Below are 18,318 nucleotides of genomic sequence, written 5' to 3'. Positions count from 1 at the left end.
ATTTATGTTCTATGTAAATTAAATGATTGAACAAAGCCTAAAAATTCTATGAATTCTATCCATTTTTTGAAAAAAAAAATCTTTATTGTTATCCTGATTACACAAATCAGTAAACACTTACTAATCTAAATGCTTTGTGGAAAAAAACACGGCGCACCTAGCAGTAAAGGAAGTCTCATGCATCTTTTATACAGAGATAGAATATACAGGAGGCCCACCTTTACCCCTTAAAATCCCAGGCTTATTACATGCTGGGGCTTATTATTCAGTAACTACAGGGACTTCAATACAAACCGGGCTGTGCTATTCTTAGGATATAGAAAGTGTGTATTAAAACTTATGTTTATATAAGGGGTTGAGCTCTGATTCTACATGCTAATGTGTTTCACTCTGATACATGCATCATGACTCTTCTGGAGGCAGATTTAACCCTTTAAAACCCCAGACTTATTACATAATAAAGCTTTATTCAGTAACTATTCAGTTATTACAATTGACTTCAGTGCAAGAGTTATTCTTAGGTTATAGAGGTATGTAATAAAACTTTGAGCATACTGGCAGGCCCTGGCCTTTTAAAGGGTCAAACAAGTTGAGCTATTACCTAATTGTGACAATTGTGTGTTAATGTCCAGAATGCCAAAAAGGGGATGATCAAATCTCTGTTCTGTTCTGTGTTCAAAAAAGTATTCATAGTAACTGGGTAGCAAAAAGTTTCTCTAAATAGATCATTTCATTTTATTGACTTTTTTGTTACAGTTTATTATTTAATAACATTTGCTAATTCTTTAAATCATACATGGTTGTTCACAAAATACTTTTAATTGTGAATAAATCATTGATTAACATTTGGGAGAATAGTTCATAACATTTCAGTCAATACTGTACAAGTTATTAAATAAAATGTAATAATATGGCAAATGTTTCTAAACTTTTAAACACTGTTGTACCAACAAAGTAAATATGCTAATTTATTACATTTTGTATGTCCCCTCACTTTTAATGTATAGTGCATTTTCCATACTAATAATCTAACTGTTAATAATGTACATGTGCATGCAATTGTTTGAGCACATCCTGCAAATGACACGCTTTGTTGATTTTCTTAGTGATAATAAGTTAACACATCCTTTACAGAGAACACACTTAATGCACAATACAATTTATTTTCTGAATTAAACAAATTTAGCAGAAGAAAAAAAAAACACGTTAACTTATTTTCACTTGGAAATAGTGAGGGTGGGGGCGTTCAAACTTCTGCATATAGCCGTGTATGTGTTGAACTGGCCTATCTCACTGTGAGCTTTTGTTGTAGGTTTACCATCTGCCATAAGACTGAGGTGATCAAGAACACTCTGAACCCGGTGTGGCAGCCTTTCACCATTCCCGTCAGAGCCCTCTGTAATGGGGACTATGACAGGTGAGGAGAGCTGGGTAATGCATTACACAAACATACACACTCATATACACACAGCATGTGCAGTATGTGTTGATAGAGTTGCTTTCCTGTACAGTCATTCATCTTCACTCCCACCCACGCACTTCCCTCAGACTCCTATAGTGAGATATACAGTGCTGTGGCTTTGTGTGAAGGTCTAGTGTGGTGAAGCTATGTGATGAGGATGAAGCCGTGGTGGCTTCTGGACAGCTGTGTCTCTGTGACAATCAGAGTAATCCCAGCACTCCCTAGACTCCGCCCCACCCTGAGCTTTCACTGTTTTGTCTCCACATTTTCAGAACAACATGTGAAGGAGTCAGGTTGTATAAGCTGGTTAGGACATGATACAGTGTATTTTGGATACTATATATCCATAGTATGCAAAACAGCATCTAGATAAGCCAGAGACATTCTGGAAACAAGTGTTGTGGATTGAAATTTTTGGCCACAATCACCAAAGTTATGTTGGGGGGGGCAGCATTTGATGAACAGAACGCCTTGCCAACTGTTAGGCATGTGGTTGATCTGTTAGGCTTTGAAGCTGTGTGGCAGTCAGCGGTACAAGAAACATTGCACTGGTAGGTGGAAGAATGCATTCCACTAGATATCAGAAAATGTTACACATTTAACTGAAGCTGGAAAGAGGCTGGCTTGTACAACAGGACAATGACCCAAAACATACTACAAAATCTACCATGAATTGCTTCAGGGAACAAATTTTTTTTTCGAATTGCAGAGTTAATCAAATATAGAATAATTTTGCCTTTACATTTCCAGAAAAAAAGTTATTTTTAAAAATTGTTTGCTGCAAATGTTGTTTAATAAAAATAAATGAATAAATAAATAAATAAACAGCAAAATAAGTCATTTGGCCAGATCTGCCCAAACCTTTGTATTTTTGCATACTGTTTCTGTCTGTTTATATACCGTATTGTATTTATTTTCAGGAGGTATATCTGAGGAGATTTTAAAAGGTTTTAAAAAGTAAAAAAAAATTAAAAAGCTACAGAGAAATGTAGCTCTTAAAAACTATGCAAGACCTGGTAGACTCGCCCTCGTTAAATAAAAAGCATTTAAAGCTTTCATCTTTGAGAGAGAGGAGAAAATCATGCTGCTTCAGATCTGAAAACATCCACACTTGTTTTTGTCCATCCTTCTACTGTGAGAAGACAAGCAGTTGCATTAAAACTTTATAAACTGGGCATTTAAGATGTGAAGTAAGGTTTTATGACTGATGAGTCTAAATTTGAAATCTTTGAAAGTAACAGGAGGCAGAATATACACTGCCAAAGTAAAGGAAGACTATCTAAACCATGTCAACAACCGCCAGATGAAGCATGATGGAGGATCAGTGCAGCTTTCTGAATGCACAACAACATCTGGAGTTGGTGATTTGTTTTTGAAAACATCATGAAGGCTGACAAGTACCGACTCTCAAAAAAGTTTGTCTGCAAAGAAATTGGTTCCACAGCAAAATAACAACCCAAGCACACAGCTGAGAATACCAAGACATACTTATTAAACAAATAAGCTGCTGGTGTTCTCAGAACAATGGACTGACCATCCCAGAGTCCAGACCTCAGCATCATTGAATGCGATTATTTCAATTGCAAGAAGCAGAAAATGCTAAACCAGCTTCTAAGACTTAACTTGGGAGGAAAATATATCTGTAGCTGAAAGCAAGTCTTCTGAAAAGAATTAGAAGCTGTAATAAAGATAAAGAGTGACAAAAGAGAAAAATCAAATGTAGTTGTTGAGGCTTTTGTGTAAATTTAAATAAATATCTCTATTTTGCCTAAAATTATGAAACACTTTGACACCCTTGTTTGTGTTTTTCTCTAGAACAGTTAAAATTGATGTGTATGACTGGGACCGAGATGGAAGGTACAGTATGTTCTCTCTTTTATTCTCTTTTTACAATTTCACCCACCTCACAGCTAAACCCATTATCATCTGCGAGAAGGAATGGATCTTCTTGAGCAAAATACTGTGCACTGTCTTTAGAGTGAGTTTGGAACTTCAGTATTCAACCTATTTCAGCAAATTCATTTGATCTGTGTGCATCTTGTTTTTCAGTCATGATTTCATCGGGGAGTTCACTACCAGCTATAGGGAACTTTCTAGAGGTCAGAGCCAGTTCAATGTGTACGAGGTGAGAGAGAAAATTGTCTGGGAAACTTTCCACTACTTACAAGCCATTTATGATAACTACAATTTCATAGTCTTTTTATGGGTGATTTATGTACAAGAGAACATACCTATTGTAATGTAAAAGCCCCACAGCCATCATCGTAACCTCTGACATTTGCCATGGTATAATTTCAGGTTCTCAACCCCAAAAAGAAAGGCAGAAAAAAGAAATACGTAAACTCCGGCACTGTAAGTAGAACGGCCTGTCAAAGTGCCCTTTCCTACTAATTCATTTTCATAATTACCCCCATTATCTAATCTTCCCCACTCTCTCCAGGTAACGCTTTTGTCCTTCAAAGTGGAGTCAGAGTACACGTTTGTGGACTTCATCAGAGGAGGGTGAGACTCTGAGAGCCTAATGAGCAAGTAGAGGCTTCTAGTTGGGTTCTTGAATAGAGAACTCAGGTTATTCAGTACATGTGATGCGATTTCAGGGTTGCTCTTTGTTGGTGTCAGTGTCTTTCAGTACATCAGATGTAAATGTACTATTATTAATGTGTCTGATTTTTATGAACTTTCTCAATGTTAAAACAGGACCCAGCTCAACTTTACAGTGGCCATAGACTTCACTGCTTCCAATGGTGAGAGTCATTATTATTTACCTTTGTTACTCTTCTCTGCTTCCCTTACTCCACATAACATATACTGTATGGCTAAGATTACCTGGCCATCACACCTATAGTAGTTTGTGGAGCATCCCATTCCAAAACTATGGGCATTAATATGGAGTTGTTCCCAAACTTGCAGTTCTAAGAGCCACACGATTTTGGAGTGTATTTGTGGGAACTTTAGTCTATTAAGTCAAAAGAGCATTTATGAGGGCAATGATGTTGGACAAGAAGGCCTCACTTAGAATCAGTGTTCCAGTTCATTCCAAAGGTGTTCAGTGTGGTTGAGGTCAGGGCTCTGAGCACGCCACTAGATGTCCTCCATACCAAACTAGTCAAGCTATGTCTTTGTGGAGCTCACTTTGTGGACAGAGGCAGTGTCATACTGAAACAGGAGAGGACCTTCTCCAAACTGCTACCACAAAGTTGGAAGAATATATTTATTTGAAATGTCTTTATACACACTTAAAAACTATGGTTCTTCAATGATTCATTAGTAAAGAAAATAGTTCTATATAGAACTATGGACACCCAAAGAACCCTTTGCATGATTAAAGGGTTCTTTGCATCATGAATGGGTTCCTCAGATTGATGGTGAATGTGCTTTACATTGTACCCATAGCTCCAGCCCATTATCCCTCCTCCACCAAACTTTACGGTTTGTATTATGCATTCCAGTAGGTAGGGTTCTCCTAGCATCTGCAAAACCTAGATTCGTCCATCGGACTGCCAGATAAAGACGCATGATTTATCTCTCTAGAGAATACGTTTCCACCGCTCCAGAGTCCATTGATGGTGTGCTTTGCACCACTTCAGCTGATGCTTGGTATAGCACAAAGTAATCTTAGGCTTGTGTGCAGCTGCTTGACCATAGAATGAAGCTCCCAATGCACAGGTTTTGTGCTGATTTTGCTTTCTGGGCCCGTTTAAAACTCTGTAGTGAGTAAGGCAACAGAGCAGTGCTTCTCATCTCTGGTCTCAATAATTAGGAGGAGTTTCCACAATTCCCATCTACTAAAACTGTCACAGAACAAGCGAGTTTCTAGTAGATTGTATGTCATACTGTCACGATTGGCCCCTCCCAGTCCTGTACGTGTTTGTTTTGGTTTATTCCATGTGCATTTGTTTTGGTGTTCTAGTCCTGCCCCTTGTTTGGTTACTCCTCCCCTGATTGTCTCCACCTGTTTTTCACCTGTCCCTCGTTATCCCTGTTGTATTTAAGCCCTGTTTTTGTACTTGGTCTTTGCTGGTCTTTGTATCGGTCTTTGTTTGATGTGTTGGTCTTTGTTAGAACTGTTTGGTTGTTTGTGTTGCTCGTCATATTTGCACCCCGTTCTGTACGTATTGGCTCTTTGACCCTGGACCGTTATGACCCTGATTCTGGATTTGCCCTCAATCAAAGTCGCTTACCTCTGCACATGCGTCCGCTACGTCACTCCACGTAACACATACACTCCCAGATTTTGCATCACACATCAGTCATATAATCATGCTTATAGTCAGTCGTGGACTGGATGTTAGGGAACTGGCCCTGTGACTGGAAGGTTGCTGGTTTGATCCTCAGTGCTGACAGTCCATGACTGAGGTGTCCTTGAGCAAGACACCTAACCCCCAATTGCTCCCTGGGCGTCGTGGATAGGGCTGCCCACCGCTCCGGGCAAGTGTGCTCACTGCCCCCTAGTGTGTGTGTATTCACTAGTGTGTATGTGGTGTTTCACTTCATGGATGGGTTAAATGCGGAGGTGGAATTTCCCTGTTTGTGGGATTTAAAAAGTATCACTTATCACTTATTATTATTTGTAGGTAATTAAAGTTGATGATAGAGTGAATACAAAGCTATACCTTTTACCAGTAGCTGCCTATGATTGACCCTTTAAATCCTGCAGGATCTCACTTTTTTCCCCTCCTGCTAAACGTCTCCCACTGTAGAGAGGATGGAGATGAAATATTACTACAGAGACTATGTCAATGGTTAAGAGAGACTTCCTCAGCATCTGTGATTTTATGATTAATAAAGTGTAATATGAGTATGGACTAGGAGACTAAATATGGTGAGTAGCAGCAGTCAAAAATCTTTTTTCCTAATGTATGAAGACATCTACATGGGAAATCACAGAGATGTGTATCCTGATGGGACCAAAATCAGACCACTGCTGAGTTAAATGGAAAAAAAAATAATAATAAAGAAAAAACACTGATATAGTGCATACGGATGGAAATAAAACCACTGAGTTTTAAGTTAGTCTGTACTAAATTATGCATTGTGGTGTCTCCATAAAATGACAGGCAGTGTATCTGTTTCTGAGTCTGTGTGTATGTGTGTACTGTAGGTAACCCTGCTCAGCCCACATCCCTTCACTACATGAGTCCATATCAGATGAATGCCTATGCAATGGCGCTGAAAGCGGTTGGGGAGATCATTCAGGACTATGACAGTGATAAGCTCTTCCCAGCCTATGGCTTTGGGGCCAAGATTCCTCCAGATGGAAAAGTCTCACATGCGTTTCCTCTGGTGAGATACACATGACCAATCATCCTTGTAGCTCATTGCTTGAAAATAGAGTAATATACTAACTATTATTTCTGTTTTGCATTTCACATGACTCTGTATGCTAGCATAGGCTGTTTAGCCTAATTTGAATTTTTGTTTAAAATCCCAGGTTTATAACGTAGATTGATTTGGCTGGTGTTGTGGTCTCACCCTGCTATAGAATACAGACTGTGAGAATGCGAACTGTGTGGCGATTGAAGGAGTGCTGGAAGCTTATTATGAATGTCTCCGAACGGTGCAGCTCTATGGACCCACCAATTTCGCTCCTGTCATCAACCAGGTGGCACAGTAAGAGACACAAGCATGATCTAGCTTAAAGCAATAGCTTGGCAAACAATTTATTTGTGCACAAATATAGTCAGTCAGCCAGGCCATTTTTGGTGTCTGAAGATTTCTTCAGTTTTGCTCTGCAGTTATGAGGCTAATGTAACTAAGTGATGGAAGCCAAAAGTTCAGCATCAAAACCACATGCTTAAGTCATCACAGCTTTGCCTGAAATGCGTTTTAAGTAATCTTCAGTAGAGATGCTTAGAGATACTGTTATTTATAATCATATACAAATCTGCATCATATAAGTATCTAAGTCTAGCAAGTGTAAATTATTTAATAACTCAACATGCTTTGAGGAAAGTGAGTGGTGATTTAAGCATTTTAAGTTTGTACATTGCTAATTGGTGGCTATAAGCTTCCATTACTCATTAGCAGGGTGTAACAATTATGATTTTTTTCCAGTTTTATTGCAGATTTCACTATACAGCTAAATAGGCTGATTGCTTAAAATGGTTTATTTGCTCTTTGCCTTGTGGATCAAATGAATGCACTGACTCACAAACATGGACGTGCACGCACTTCAGATGAAGCATTCAGAAGAGCAACCATATATTTTCACAGAAAACATAGAATGGTTGACTATTACTGTCCTTACAGCTTGTAAGACTGTATCACATTCATCCTAGAACATTTACCATCAATGCATGTATCGTTGCCCTTGCACATTGCATGTATATGAAGCAAAAGGCCCAAAACTACACTGAATATAACTTATAGGGGACAGCTGGGCACAACCTGACACATTTTGTTTTTTGTGGAAAACTTTAAAAATATTCAAGCTGGAATAGTGAGCTTTATATACAAGCAACATATACATCTCCACTACAAATGACAAGAAGCGCAATTTTACAATTTAACCCATGGGTGGGTTAACTGTAACAGACAGATGGTCAGTTTAACACTTGCTAGAAATGTCTGATGGATGAGTGCAAACAAAGATAATTGATATAATTCGACGTTGTAACAAGCAAGTATATTTTACAACCATAATGCATTTTATATTATCTATAGACAGTCAGCTCAACTGATAGATATATACGCACACATCAATTTATATATGAACACTGGCTTGAGACTGTGTGTCAAACAATGAAAGATTTGTAAGACAGCAAATAAAAACACACATCAGTAAAATATGAACACTGTTTCTGAATAACTACAGCTTTACCAACTGTTAACATCAATTTCTTTTATTTATTTAATACTAAAATGCTAACATCTAAATGATACTTATGAGGTAGAGGAAAAGAGTTTTTTTCTCTCTTTCAGTTTACAATCTGTGTAAACATTTGGAACAAAAACGGTGGCTTTGTTGTAACGCCACGTTACAGTTAGCCCCACAGTACAGAGGTTTTGCTTAAGCCTAGCTAGGGCTTGCTGTGAGCTTGTCACCTGCTTCAAAATGGTGCTACGTTGTAGGCAGCAAGATGGTGATTGAAGTAATATAAGGTTGGATTTTGTGATTTGCACAAACAGCTCAGTAACCAAAAAAAACTTGTGTTGAAAAAAAAATTCTTAAATGCCCTGAAAACACTCTTTGGCACAGATCTCTTTAAAAGACAAAACTGATGAATTGCTCTGAATTTCTGCAGCAGACTGTGGCTAGGACATATGGTAATGTGGCCAGAAACACACGCTGCCTGGCCTTCTTTAACAACATAAAACCTTAATTTGTGCCCTGTGTTAAGTTGTTCCGCGTGCTCCCCTACACAAGGGATCAGCATGGCAGATAACTAATATGCCAACAGAGTTAGAGTTGGGCTTTAAGTTGAAGAATTTACTAAGTGAATCACTGAAAGGCTGCAGTATATAAAGTAACGGAAATGTTACTCCAGTGGCCTACAAACTAATTTCAGTGTTTCAGTGCCGTCAAGTTATTTCTGACTTCTGGTTATATGGCTATATGAATAGTACTTCTCCAAAATATCCTGTCTTCTGTTTGGGTCTTCAGGCTTCCGCATGGCTGGTTCATGAGTCCTCTGATTGTATCCATCCATCTTGTTGCTGGTCATCCTCTTCCAAGCATAATGGTGTTTTCCAGTGAATTGATTCATCTCAGAATATGGCGAAAATGAGAGCTTTTGAGGATCCACTGCTATATGAAATGTGTATCAAACACAAATTTATGAATATATATATATATATATGTATGTATATATACATACACACACACACATATAAAATATCTGTGTGGAAAACTGTATTAACTTGATTATTTGCCCAGCCATTCTTTCAAACATTTCAAACACTGAAGCTTTTTCTTCTCTCCCTACCGCACCTCTTTCATTCATTTCTCTCTCTCTATTTATCCCTTTTATCTCTTCTCATTGATTAATAAGTTCAGTCTCACACTCCTGGCCTCTCTTTGAATACAACCTCACACACATGAGAAACTCCATCTGAATACTGAATGTGCAAGTTCAACATCACTCATCAGCTTCTATATTGCTTCAGCTACACTCAAAGGTGGACGTTAACAATGAACTGCTAACCTTTTCATGCACATACTGTCATATATCCTGTCAGAACACCATGACTAATTTATGACTGTGGTGATATGCACTATGCTTCTGTTTTTCCCACTATATCAAATATAACTGAACAGTCAATTTCTAGGCACAAGCAAATCCCCCAATCAGAAATGTCTGAAAGCTGAAGATCCCTCAACGTCTGTGTTGGGCCGCAGGCGAGCTTTAGGAAGCCCCCAGCGATCGATCTCAAGCTGTTTACATTTAATAAAGGCTTTGGAGAAGCAGCCACATGCTCTCCAGCTAAATGAGACAATATCTAAAGATTGTTATTGAGGTGGAGTAGCACAAGGGCATCGGCACAGAAGCGGCCTTCACTTTATGAGTGTTCTCTTTCCGCAGCGATGATGGTTTGACCAGATTTATTTCTGTCATATCCAACTTTCAGTGTGCTGTGTTCTGTTTTTGTGCTGCTTTTCTGACCCTATAATATGACCCTTTTCCCAAGTTGGGATGCTGTGCAAAATGCAAATAAAAACAAAATGCAATGATGTGCAAATGATTTACACCCTTTATTTGAGTGGAAATAGTACAAAGACAACATGTCAAATGGTGAAACTGAGAAATGTACTGTTTTTTGAAAATAATATGATCATTTTGAATTCAATGCCAACAGCATGTTCCAAAAAAGTTGGAAAGGGGGGAAACAAAATGTTGGTAAAGTTGTGTAATGCTAAACACCTGGAGGTTAATTGGCAACAGGTCTGTGACATGTTTGGGTATAAAATAAAGCATCTCAGAAAGGCTGGGTCTTATAGAAGTAAAGATGGGGAGGGGTTCACCACTCTGTGAAAGACTGCACAAGCAAATAGTGCAACAATTCAAGAATAATGTTTCTCAACATGTCACTGTATGCAAGGGTTCAAGGCCAAAAAATTGTATTTGTACTTGTGGGTGGCCATTATATTTGCGGGTGGCCAGACATGATTGTGAAGTTTAAATCACTGCATGGTCTCAGAAACACTTCTGAAAACCACTCTCTGTGAACACCGTTCATCACTGCATCCTCAAATGCAAATTAAAACTCTAAAATGCAAAGAATAAATCATATATAAACAGGATACAGAAACTCCTCCACCTTGTCTGGGGCTGAGCTCATTTAAAATGGACTGAGGGGAAGTGGGAAAGTGTCCTGTGGTCTGGCGAATCAACATATGAAATTCTTTTTGGAAATCATGGACCCTGTGTCCTCCAGGCTAAAGACCACTCAGCTTGTTATCAGTGCACAGTTCAAAAGCCAGTATTCATGATGGTATAAGTGATACAACATATGCTGCCAAAAACTATTTCCCCCTGGGATCAACAAAGTATTCTGATTCTGATACTGATTCTGATTCATCCAGTCAATGTCTTTTTCAGGGAAGGCCTTGATTATTTCAGCAAGACAATGACGAACCACATTCTACATGTATTACAACAGCATTGCTCCATATTAAAAGAGTCTGAGTACTAAACTGACCTGCCTGCTGTCCAGACTGGTCACCACTGAAAACATTTGGTGCATTATGAAATGAAAAATATGATAAAGCAGACCCCGAACTGTTGAGCAGCTGAAATACTATATCAAACAAGAATGGGGAAGTGGCTATAGAATGTTGTTAAACGTAGAGGTGATGAAACACTGTAGTAAACATGCCCCCGTCACAACTTTTTTAGAGTGTGTTGTTGACATCAGATAAACTTTTTTGCTGAAAAAAACAATTACAATTTTCAGTTTCAACATTTGATTTGTTGTCTTTGTAGTAGATGATTTGCACATCATCGCATTCTATTTTTATTTATATTCTGCACAGCGCACCAACTTTTTAGGAACTGGGGTTGTATATTAAATATTTTCATATTTTTAAAAAATTCATTTTCTGATGTTGCCCTGAAATAAAAATTCACATCCAAAACTTGCTGCTAATCCAGATTGTTACCAAAAACTAGGAAGAGAGAGCCCATCACTCCTATTCTAGCTACACTGCACTGGATCTTTAAGAATTGAGTCTCTGTCGCTTTATGCCCCTCAAGCTCTTAGGTCCTCCACAACAAGTCCGTTAGACATTCTGATAATCCTTAAAAAATATATTTAGGAAAGCAGCCTTTGTCTACTATGCACACAAACTGTGGAACAATGAATCAGAAGGTATTAGAGAGGCTCCGACATTTTCAAATGACAATTTAAAATATTCCTTTTTAATCATGCTTACAATTGACAAAATGCCTTTTTTGTTCATTTATTTATTTGATCTGTTCTTTTAATTTATTATTTTTATTTTAACCATTCTTGTATTTTTATTTTTGTTAAAAAAATTAATTCCTTGTTTAAACAATTTATTCTTTTGTTTATATGAGCCTCATTGTTTTGTGCATTTTGTGCCCCCTTTCTATTATTATTTTATTTGTTGGAATTCTTTATACATTTTTGTTCTGTATGTACTGTATGAAAGGTGCTATATAAATAAAGCCACTATGATTATGATGATGATGATGATGATGATGATTATTATTATTAATAAACATTAAAACTATAAAGTAATAAAGAAAAAAAACACATTTATATAAATGTTAAGAAAATGAAATTTGTATGTATAGGTATATGGCTTAATGAGATGGCAGTAAATATAAATACCAAGCTTCTGAAAAAAAATCTGACATCCTTTCACAGATTTTCCAAATTTGTGCATAATTTAATCAGATATAAGATATGTCAGTGTGAAAAGGTAGATGAGAACTTCACCATCCTAGAGAAAGTCACTGCATCAGAATATTTCATATAGGACAGTGGTGATAGGAACCAGACATATGAAGAGTTTGCTGTCTCTAAAAGCTGTTACACAAAATGTTTACAAAGATATTTCAGACTCTGTGAGACATTTAGTGTTAAATTGGTTAACGAGAAGGTTTGGGCTAAAATATTTTTATAAAAATACATTCATGGCCCTAAGTAGGCAGGCCACTGTAAGGCAAAATAATACCCAAGAAATTGCTATTGTGGCTTTTTCTGGTTTATTACTATTTTAGAATGGTCATGAAAAGTGATGTAGATTCACTGGTTGCTTTGGATTGTAAATAAAATGATGCACTGGTTCCTATCACCACCACTGTAAACAGCAAGCTTTTCTACAGGGCATTATTTCACATCACACCACTCTGAATGACTTGAACTTCTTTCTCTCACAGGTGTGCAGCAGATGTGACAGACGGCTCACAGTACTTTGTTCTACTCATGATCACTGACGGAGTCATTTCCGACATGGTGCAGACCAAGGAGGCTGTGGTCAATGTGCGTCTACTCAGTGTCTTCATGCTTCGGGCAACACTACAATCTTACAAGAGCAGAGTTCCTCAGTAAAATATGATTCCCTTCTTATTTTAGGCTTCTTCCCTGCCCATGTCAATCATCATTGTCGGGGTGGGGCCTGCAGAGTTTGATGGTGAGTACATATAGCCCTATTCAGTTTTTGATCTGATGCAAAATAGAAGATAAAGCATCTAAGAAAGATTCTATTTGTTTGTTTTATTTATGTATGAGTAAAACTAAAAACACTCAACTTTCAATTTACTCCTTAACCCAAGTGTAGTTGGTCAGCCTAGATGTGTCTGGTGTCTTTAGTCTACTTCTTTAGTCTTGGTCTCACTTTATTTGGATAGTCCACAAAAGTCCATTATAGATTATCTACAAATGTTCAAATTGTTAACAAACTGTCTGTTGAAACTCAGTTGATTCTAAACAGTGGTGGGTTTAGGATTGGGATTTGAACCAGGATTAGGGCTAGGAGCAGGGTGAGGGTTGGGTTGAGGTTTTGGGTTGAGTTTAAGGTTAGGGTTAGGATTAGAGCAGGTTTAGAGTTCAAGAAAATTGTAGTGAATTTATAGATTTTTCATTGAATGTAACTTAAAAGTAAATTCTGTATCTACAAAGCATCTAAAGTGTACTATCCAAATAAAGTGTTACCTTAGTTTTATAATGGAACTATTAAGAAACTTTATGTACACCAAGGTTTATATAGTTATTACATTTTCATTAGTTTTTTATATTTATTAATTTTTTCATTTAGATTTTTGTGTTTTCAGTTTAGTTTTAGTTAGTTTTAAAGGTGCATTAATGGTTTCAGTTGTTTTTTTATTTAGTTTCAGTTTTTGTTTCAGTTTTAGTATTATAATGATTGCTGTGATAGTAGGTATTTGATAAGGGTAGAATAAAATGAACAGTCGACTGAACATGGATCAGCTCCAGCTTTCCTTAAAGATGAACACAGAAGAGATACACTTCTAAACTCTCCTTCACACACGGAAAAAACAAAAACTAGTTTTTCAGTAAGTTATGCAGCACATATGATTTACTTTGTGTTTTTAAAAACTGTTTTTTATTACTATTATAGAGAACATTTGTATTATAAAGCAGATTTTTAGCTTTTAAATTTTTAACACAATGTTAGATTTTGTTTTAGTAGTAGTTTTAGTTAAGTATAATAAAATCTAAATGCGATCAAAATACATTGCATATTAAAACTGTAGCAACAGCCCTCACAAACCCTGATTTTTGGCCATACTTGTACCAGTTCTTATAACAGTACCAGTTTTCCAGGCCCAGATTCACCTTAAACCCAGACAAAAACACATTTTCAATGGCAACTTAGTCCATAGCCCACAGTAGGAACCACAAAAGCAAATCTAATACCTCCATACAGTTTGAGGCAGGTGATAAGTTTGCGTGATGCTAATTTGTGGGATATAAGGGATTTTTGATCTCTGTATCTTTCTCTGACCTGGTAGCAATGGAGGAGCTAGATGGGGACGAGGTGCGGGTGTCCTCCAAAGGCCGTGCTGCCGAGCGGGACATCGTACAGGTGATCATCGTCACGCACTGTTGCACAGGAAGTAGAATGGAGTATTAATTTGTGCATTTATCTGCTTGATTCAGAACATTAGCTAATTAGCAAACCTGCAAACCCTTGATGGACTTAGTCAGGTGTGTTATAGGGATGGAACCTGTGCAGAAGCTCTGACCTTGGAGGATTCCCTTACTGCATGTAGCTACAGCTTAAGGAAAATGAGGGCAGATGTGCAGGTGTTGATGTGTTAAAGTAGGAATTCCATTCAGGGGTGTTTCTAGACTGCTGCTTGTACTGGGGCACTCTCTAAATAAGGAGGGCACAACTCAGCCTCTCCAACCTCTTGGCTTGTCATCTGCAAGGGAAGAACAATCTACATTAAAAACATCTTTTAACTGTGAATTCTCTGACCAGGAAAAGTTGTATAACCAGGCACAATTAAAAACTCTCCCAAGTTTTCTTGCAAAATGAAAGGTTTTTAAGTTCACAATGTGCTTTTTATTTAAAAATGAAATGTCATTAGTGTATTATTCATTTCATAAGTTTCTAAGTTGACTAACGTCTTTGATTTAGTGGTCTAACGTGCAATTTTTTTTGGTAGTTATAAGTGTTGAGGTCCTAACAGCAGTGCCACAATAGTCCCAGTAGATTTTCTGGTTTAACCCCATAAATGACCAGGGCCCACTGGTGTGCCAAAAGTTATATTACACACTTCTATAACCTAAGAATAACTTAGACAACCTTGTGGTTGCTGAATAATAAACTTAAGAATATAAGCCTGGGATTTAAAGGGGTTAAAGATTAGAAAAAAACGTATCTGATAACGTATCTTAAAGCTGGGAGAAACATTTGAGAACCTCCAACTACTCTGGGGTGGATTTTTGTAGTGGGCTGCTTTTGTTTTTGTTACCTGATGAAAGCAGAAGGAACCTGCTAGGAAAAACAGCATAGACCAGGATGGCTGGTCACCAGCAAAACCACTGTTGTCGGAACAAAACCTTGTGTCTCCCGAATGATAACATTATAGGAGAATGAAAAAACCTACTTTGCTTGTAATGTAAGTCAATGGAACTAGACATTTGAAAAGTCATTGGGCCATTTCTTTTGGTCCATTCATTATGAAATTGACACACAATGTGAAGGGCAACAGGCATTTTCAAATTATGCCCAAAACTGAAAAATGACAAAAAAGCACATATGAGGTTTTATTCCAACAGCAGTTGTGTTTTGGATACTGAGTGACCAGCTAAACCAGCAGCAGAATTCATGCTTGCCTAAGGGAAGGCTAACGTTACTGCTAGAAAGCTCAGTATCTAATTGCAGCTGTATAGATGTAGTAACTCAAACTATATATATATATATATATATCGCTGTTGTCGGAACAAAACCTTGTATCTCCATTTTTGATGTTTTTCAGTTTTTGACACAATTTTACACTGTGTGTAAATTTCATGATGAATGGACTAAAAGAAATGACCAAAAATTGGAAAAATGTCTGGTTCCATTGACTTACATTAAAAATGGAGATGTGAGGTTTTCTTCTAACTATATATATATATATATATATATATATATATATATATATATATATATATATATATATTATGGCAAGCCAAACAGGAAATATTTAATGAACTTTGATACATATAGAATGCACATTGATGTATATGGAATTAACTTTGATATATATACAGAGAACTTTGATATATGTACAATGAACACTGATATAAATTGAATGGAAGTCGCTGTTGAAGGGTTGAGGATGGCTGATAAAACTGTGCATTAATAAATGGGCATTAACAAACTCCAGCTGGAGGTAATTCTGATAAAGTGACCAGTATGTATACACAGTGGTCCCTTGGACAGAGTGATCTGAGAGTGTCGGATATATGATGTGAAGCTACAAATGGGTGGAGCTTCAATAGATACATAATTTGACATGGTGCAGAAGAAGAGTCAGATGAGACCATAATTTCTGTTTGAAAAATGCTCTTTTATTGAGAGCAACGGAAAACAATAGCACTTCAAAAGCAACTGAAAATTGTCACTCCTAGCCCTACTCTAGTGTAGATTCTGAATATATGTGGGTTTGTATTGTATTTTAGAGGTATGTTTCTCACTTCATTGAAAAGTAGCAGTGAAAATTGCACATTGTTTATATTATTATAAAAAGGCAAACTTTTGAGGGATAGAGTAAATGATGTTATCCTTCAGTGAAGAATTCCTTTTATGCTTGTTAAAAGCCTTTTTCTGGTGATAGACCTTGTTTTTCTTTCAGTTTGTGCCATTCAGAGACTACATCGACCGCTCGGGGAACCAGGTGCTGAGCATGGCTCGGCTGGCCAAAGACGTGCTGGCCGAGATCCCCGAACAGCTGCTGTCGTTCATGAAGAGCCGAGGAATCGAACCCAGACCCGCACTGTCCAACTCTCCAGCAACACACATCACCGTCCATCTCTAAATGCAGACACTTCAGTCCACACTGCGGCTCAGCTCACGCTAAAGACTTTATATTCTCATGATAATGACCCAAACAATAAGCTCATAATTCAGTCTAAGCGTATGTGGTTACATTACAGCCTAGCAGTAATAATCTGCCTGTATGTTATTGTTCTGCACGTTCTCAGGTGTAGAGTAACAGCCGGTCGTCTAAATATGCTCAGTCTTCAGTTACAGCTATTATAGGCTTTATCTAACAAACACAAACAGTCATAGATAAACCATTATCAATTCAGCCATCAGTAAGTGTAATTCTATTCAGATTCATTTTAGCTTTATTGTTTCCAGAAGACTTCTATCTCTCTCTCTCTCTTCCTTTTTGTTTCTCTTTCTTTCCATCATTCTTTCAACCCCTTTCATATTCGCCCTCTTCTTTTTTTCTCATTCCTTTCCTATCTTTTCTTCCCCTGCTCTTTTCTGCACTTCACATTTATCACTGTCTATCCCTTTATCCTTATGCTTCTCTTTATCTTTTCTCCACTTGTCCCTCTCTCTCTCTCTCTCTCTCTCTCTCTCTCTCTCTATTCATCTCTCTATTGGCCTTTCTTCACCTCTGTTTCTTCAACATCTTTTTCTCTCCCTCTCTTTTGTTCTAAATCACTCTTTATCCCCATTCTTCCTCTCTTCCTCATCTTTTCTACGTTTGTCTTTCTTTACATCTCTCTTTCTCCACCTCCTGTTATTCAGTCTCCCTTTCTCCATGATTTTCTCTATCCTCCTTTCATATTCTCCCCCCTTCTTTATTGTCTCTCATTTCTTTTCTGTCTTTTCTTTGACCCGCTTTCTCCACCTCTGTCCTTTTCTCCACCTTTGTCACTCTGTCTATCGCTTTATCCTTATGCTTCTTTTCTCCTTCTCTCTCTCTTTCCATCTTCCTCCACCTCCCTTTCATCATCCTCTTTCTATCTCCATCACTCTTTATGCCCATTGTCCCTCTCCCTTTCTCTCTCTCTCTACCTCCTGTTTTTCACTTCTCTCTCTCTCCATCATTCTCTCTGTCCCCTTTTATCATTCTCCCCCTTTTTCTTTTTTCTCCCCTTCTCTCTGTATCCCTCCTTCCATCTTCTTTTCTCTCAATACGTTTTTCTTCCTTTTTTCCTTTTTCAATCTTTCTCTCTCACCTCCATTTCTTTGGTCCATTTTTTATCCCTTTATTTTTCTCCATCACTCTGTCTATCACTTTTGCTTTCTGTTCTTCTTTTTTTACTCTATCTTATCTTTATCTCTCTCTATCCCTCTCTCTTTCTTTACCTCCCATCTCTTTCTCTTCTTCCTTTTATTTACCCTCTTTCCCTTCTGTCCCTCTTAGTCAATTTCTTTCTCTATCATTCTCCACCCCGACTCTCCTGCCTCTTCT

General features: G+C 37.6%; 1 protein-coding gene across 1 annotated transcript in view; it reads left to right on the top strand.

Moving 5' to 3' along the window:
- Window positions 1-18,020, top strand: part of cpne9 (copine family member IX) — an 82,002-nt gene extending 63,982 nt beyond the window's left edge. The window contains exons 10-21 of the mRNA XM_017705977.2: window positions 1,313-1,417; window positions 3,278-3,319; window positions 3,512-3,587; window positions 3,761-3,814; window positions 3,903-3,964; window positions 4,160-4,206; window positions 6,564-6,745; window positions 6,945-7,072; window positions 12,808-12,910; window positions 13,004-13,061; window positions 14,404-14,477; window positions 16,741-18,020. Of these exons, the coding sequence (XP_017561466.1) occupies window positions 1,313-1,417; window positions 3,278-3,319; window positions 3,512-3,587; window positions 3,761-3,814; window positions 3,903-3,964; window positions 4,160-4,206; window positions 6,564-6,745; window positions 6,945-7,072; window positions 12,808-12,910; window positions 13,004-13,061; window positions 14,404-14,477; window positions 16,741-16,923 (1,114 nt within the window). The 3' untranslated portion in view covers window positions 16,924-18,020. The remainder of the gene's footprint in view (window positions 1-1,312; window positions 1,418-3,277; window positions 3,320-3,511; window positions 3,588-3,760; window positions 3,815-3,902; window positions 3,965-4,159; window positions 4,207-6,563; window positions 6,746-6,944; window positions 7,073-12,807; window positions 12,911-13,003; window positions 13,062-14,403; window positions 14,478-16,740) is intronic.
- Window positions 18,021-18,318: the final 298 nt, after the last annotated feature.

This window comes from Pygocentrus nattereri, chromosome 9, assembly GCF_015220715.1.
Source record: "Pygocentrus nattereri isolate fPygNat1 chromosome 9, fPygNat1.pri, whole genome shotgun sequence".
NCBI lineage: Eukaryota > Metazoa > Chordata > Actinopteri > Characiformes > Serrasalmidae > Pygocentrus > Pygocentrus nattereri.
Note: the sequence above shows the minus strand (reverse complement) of the source record. Positions and strands in the feature narration are given on the sequence as shown.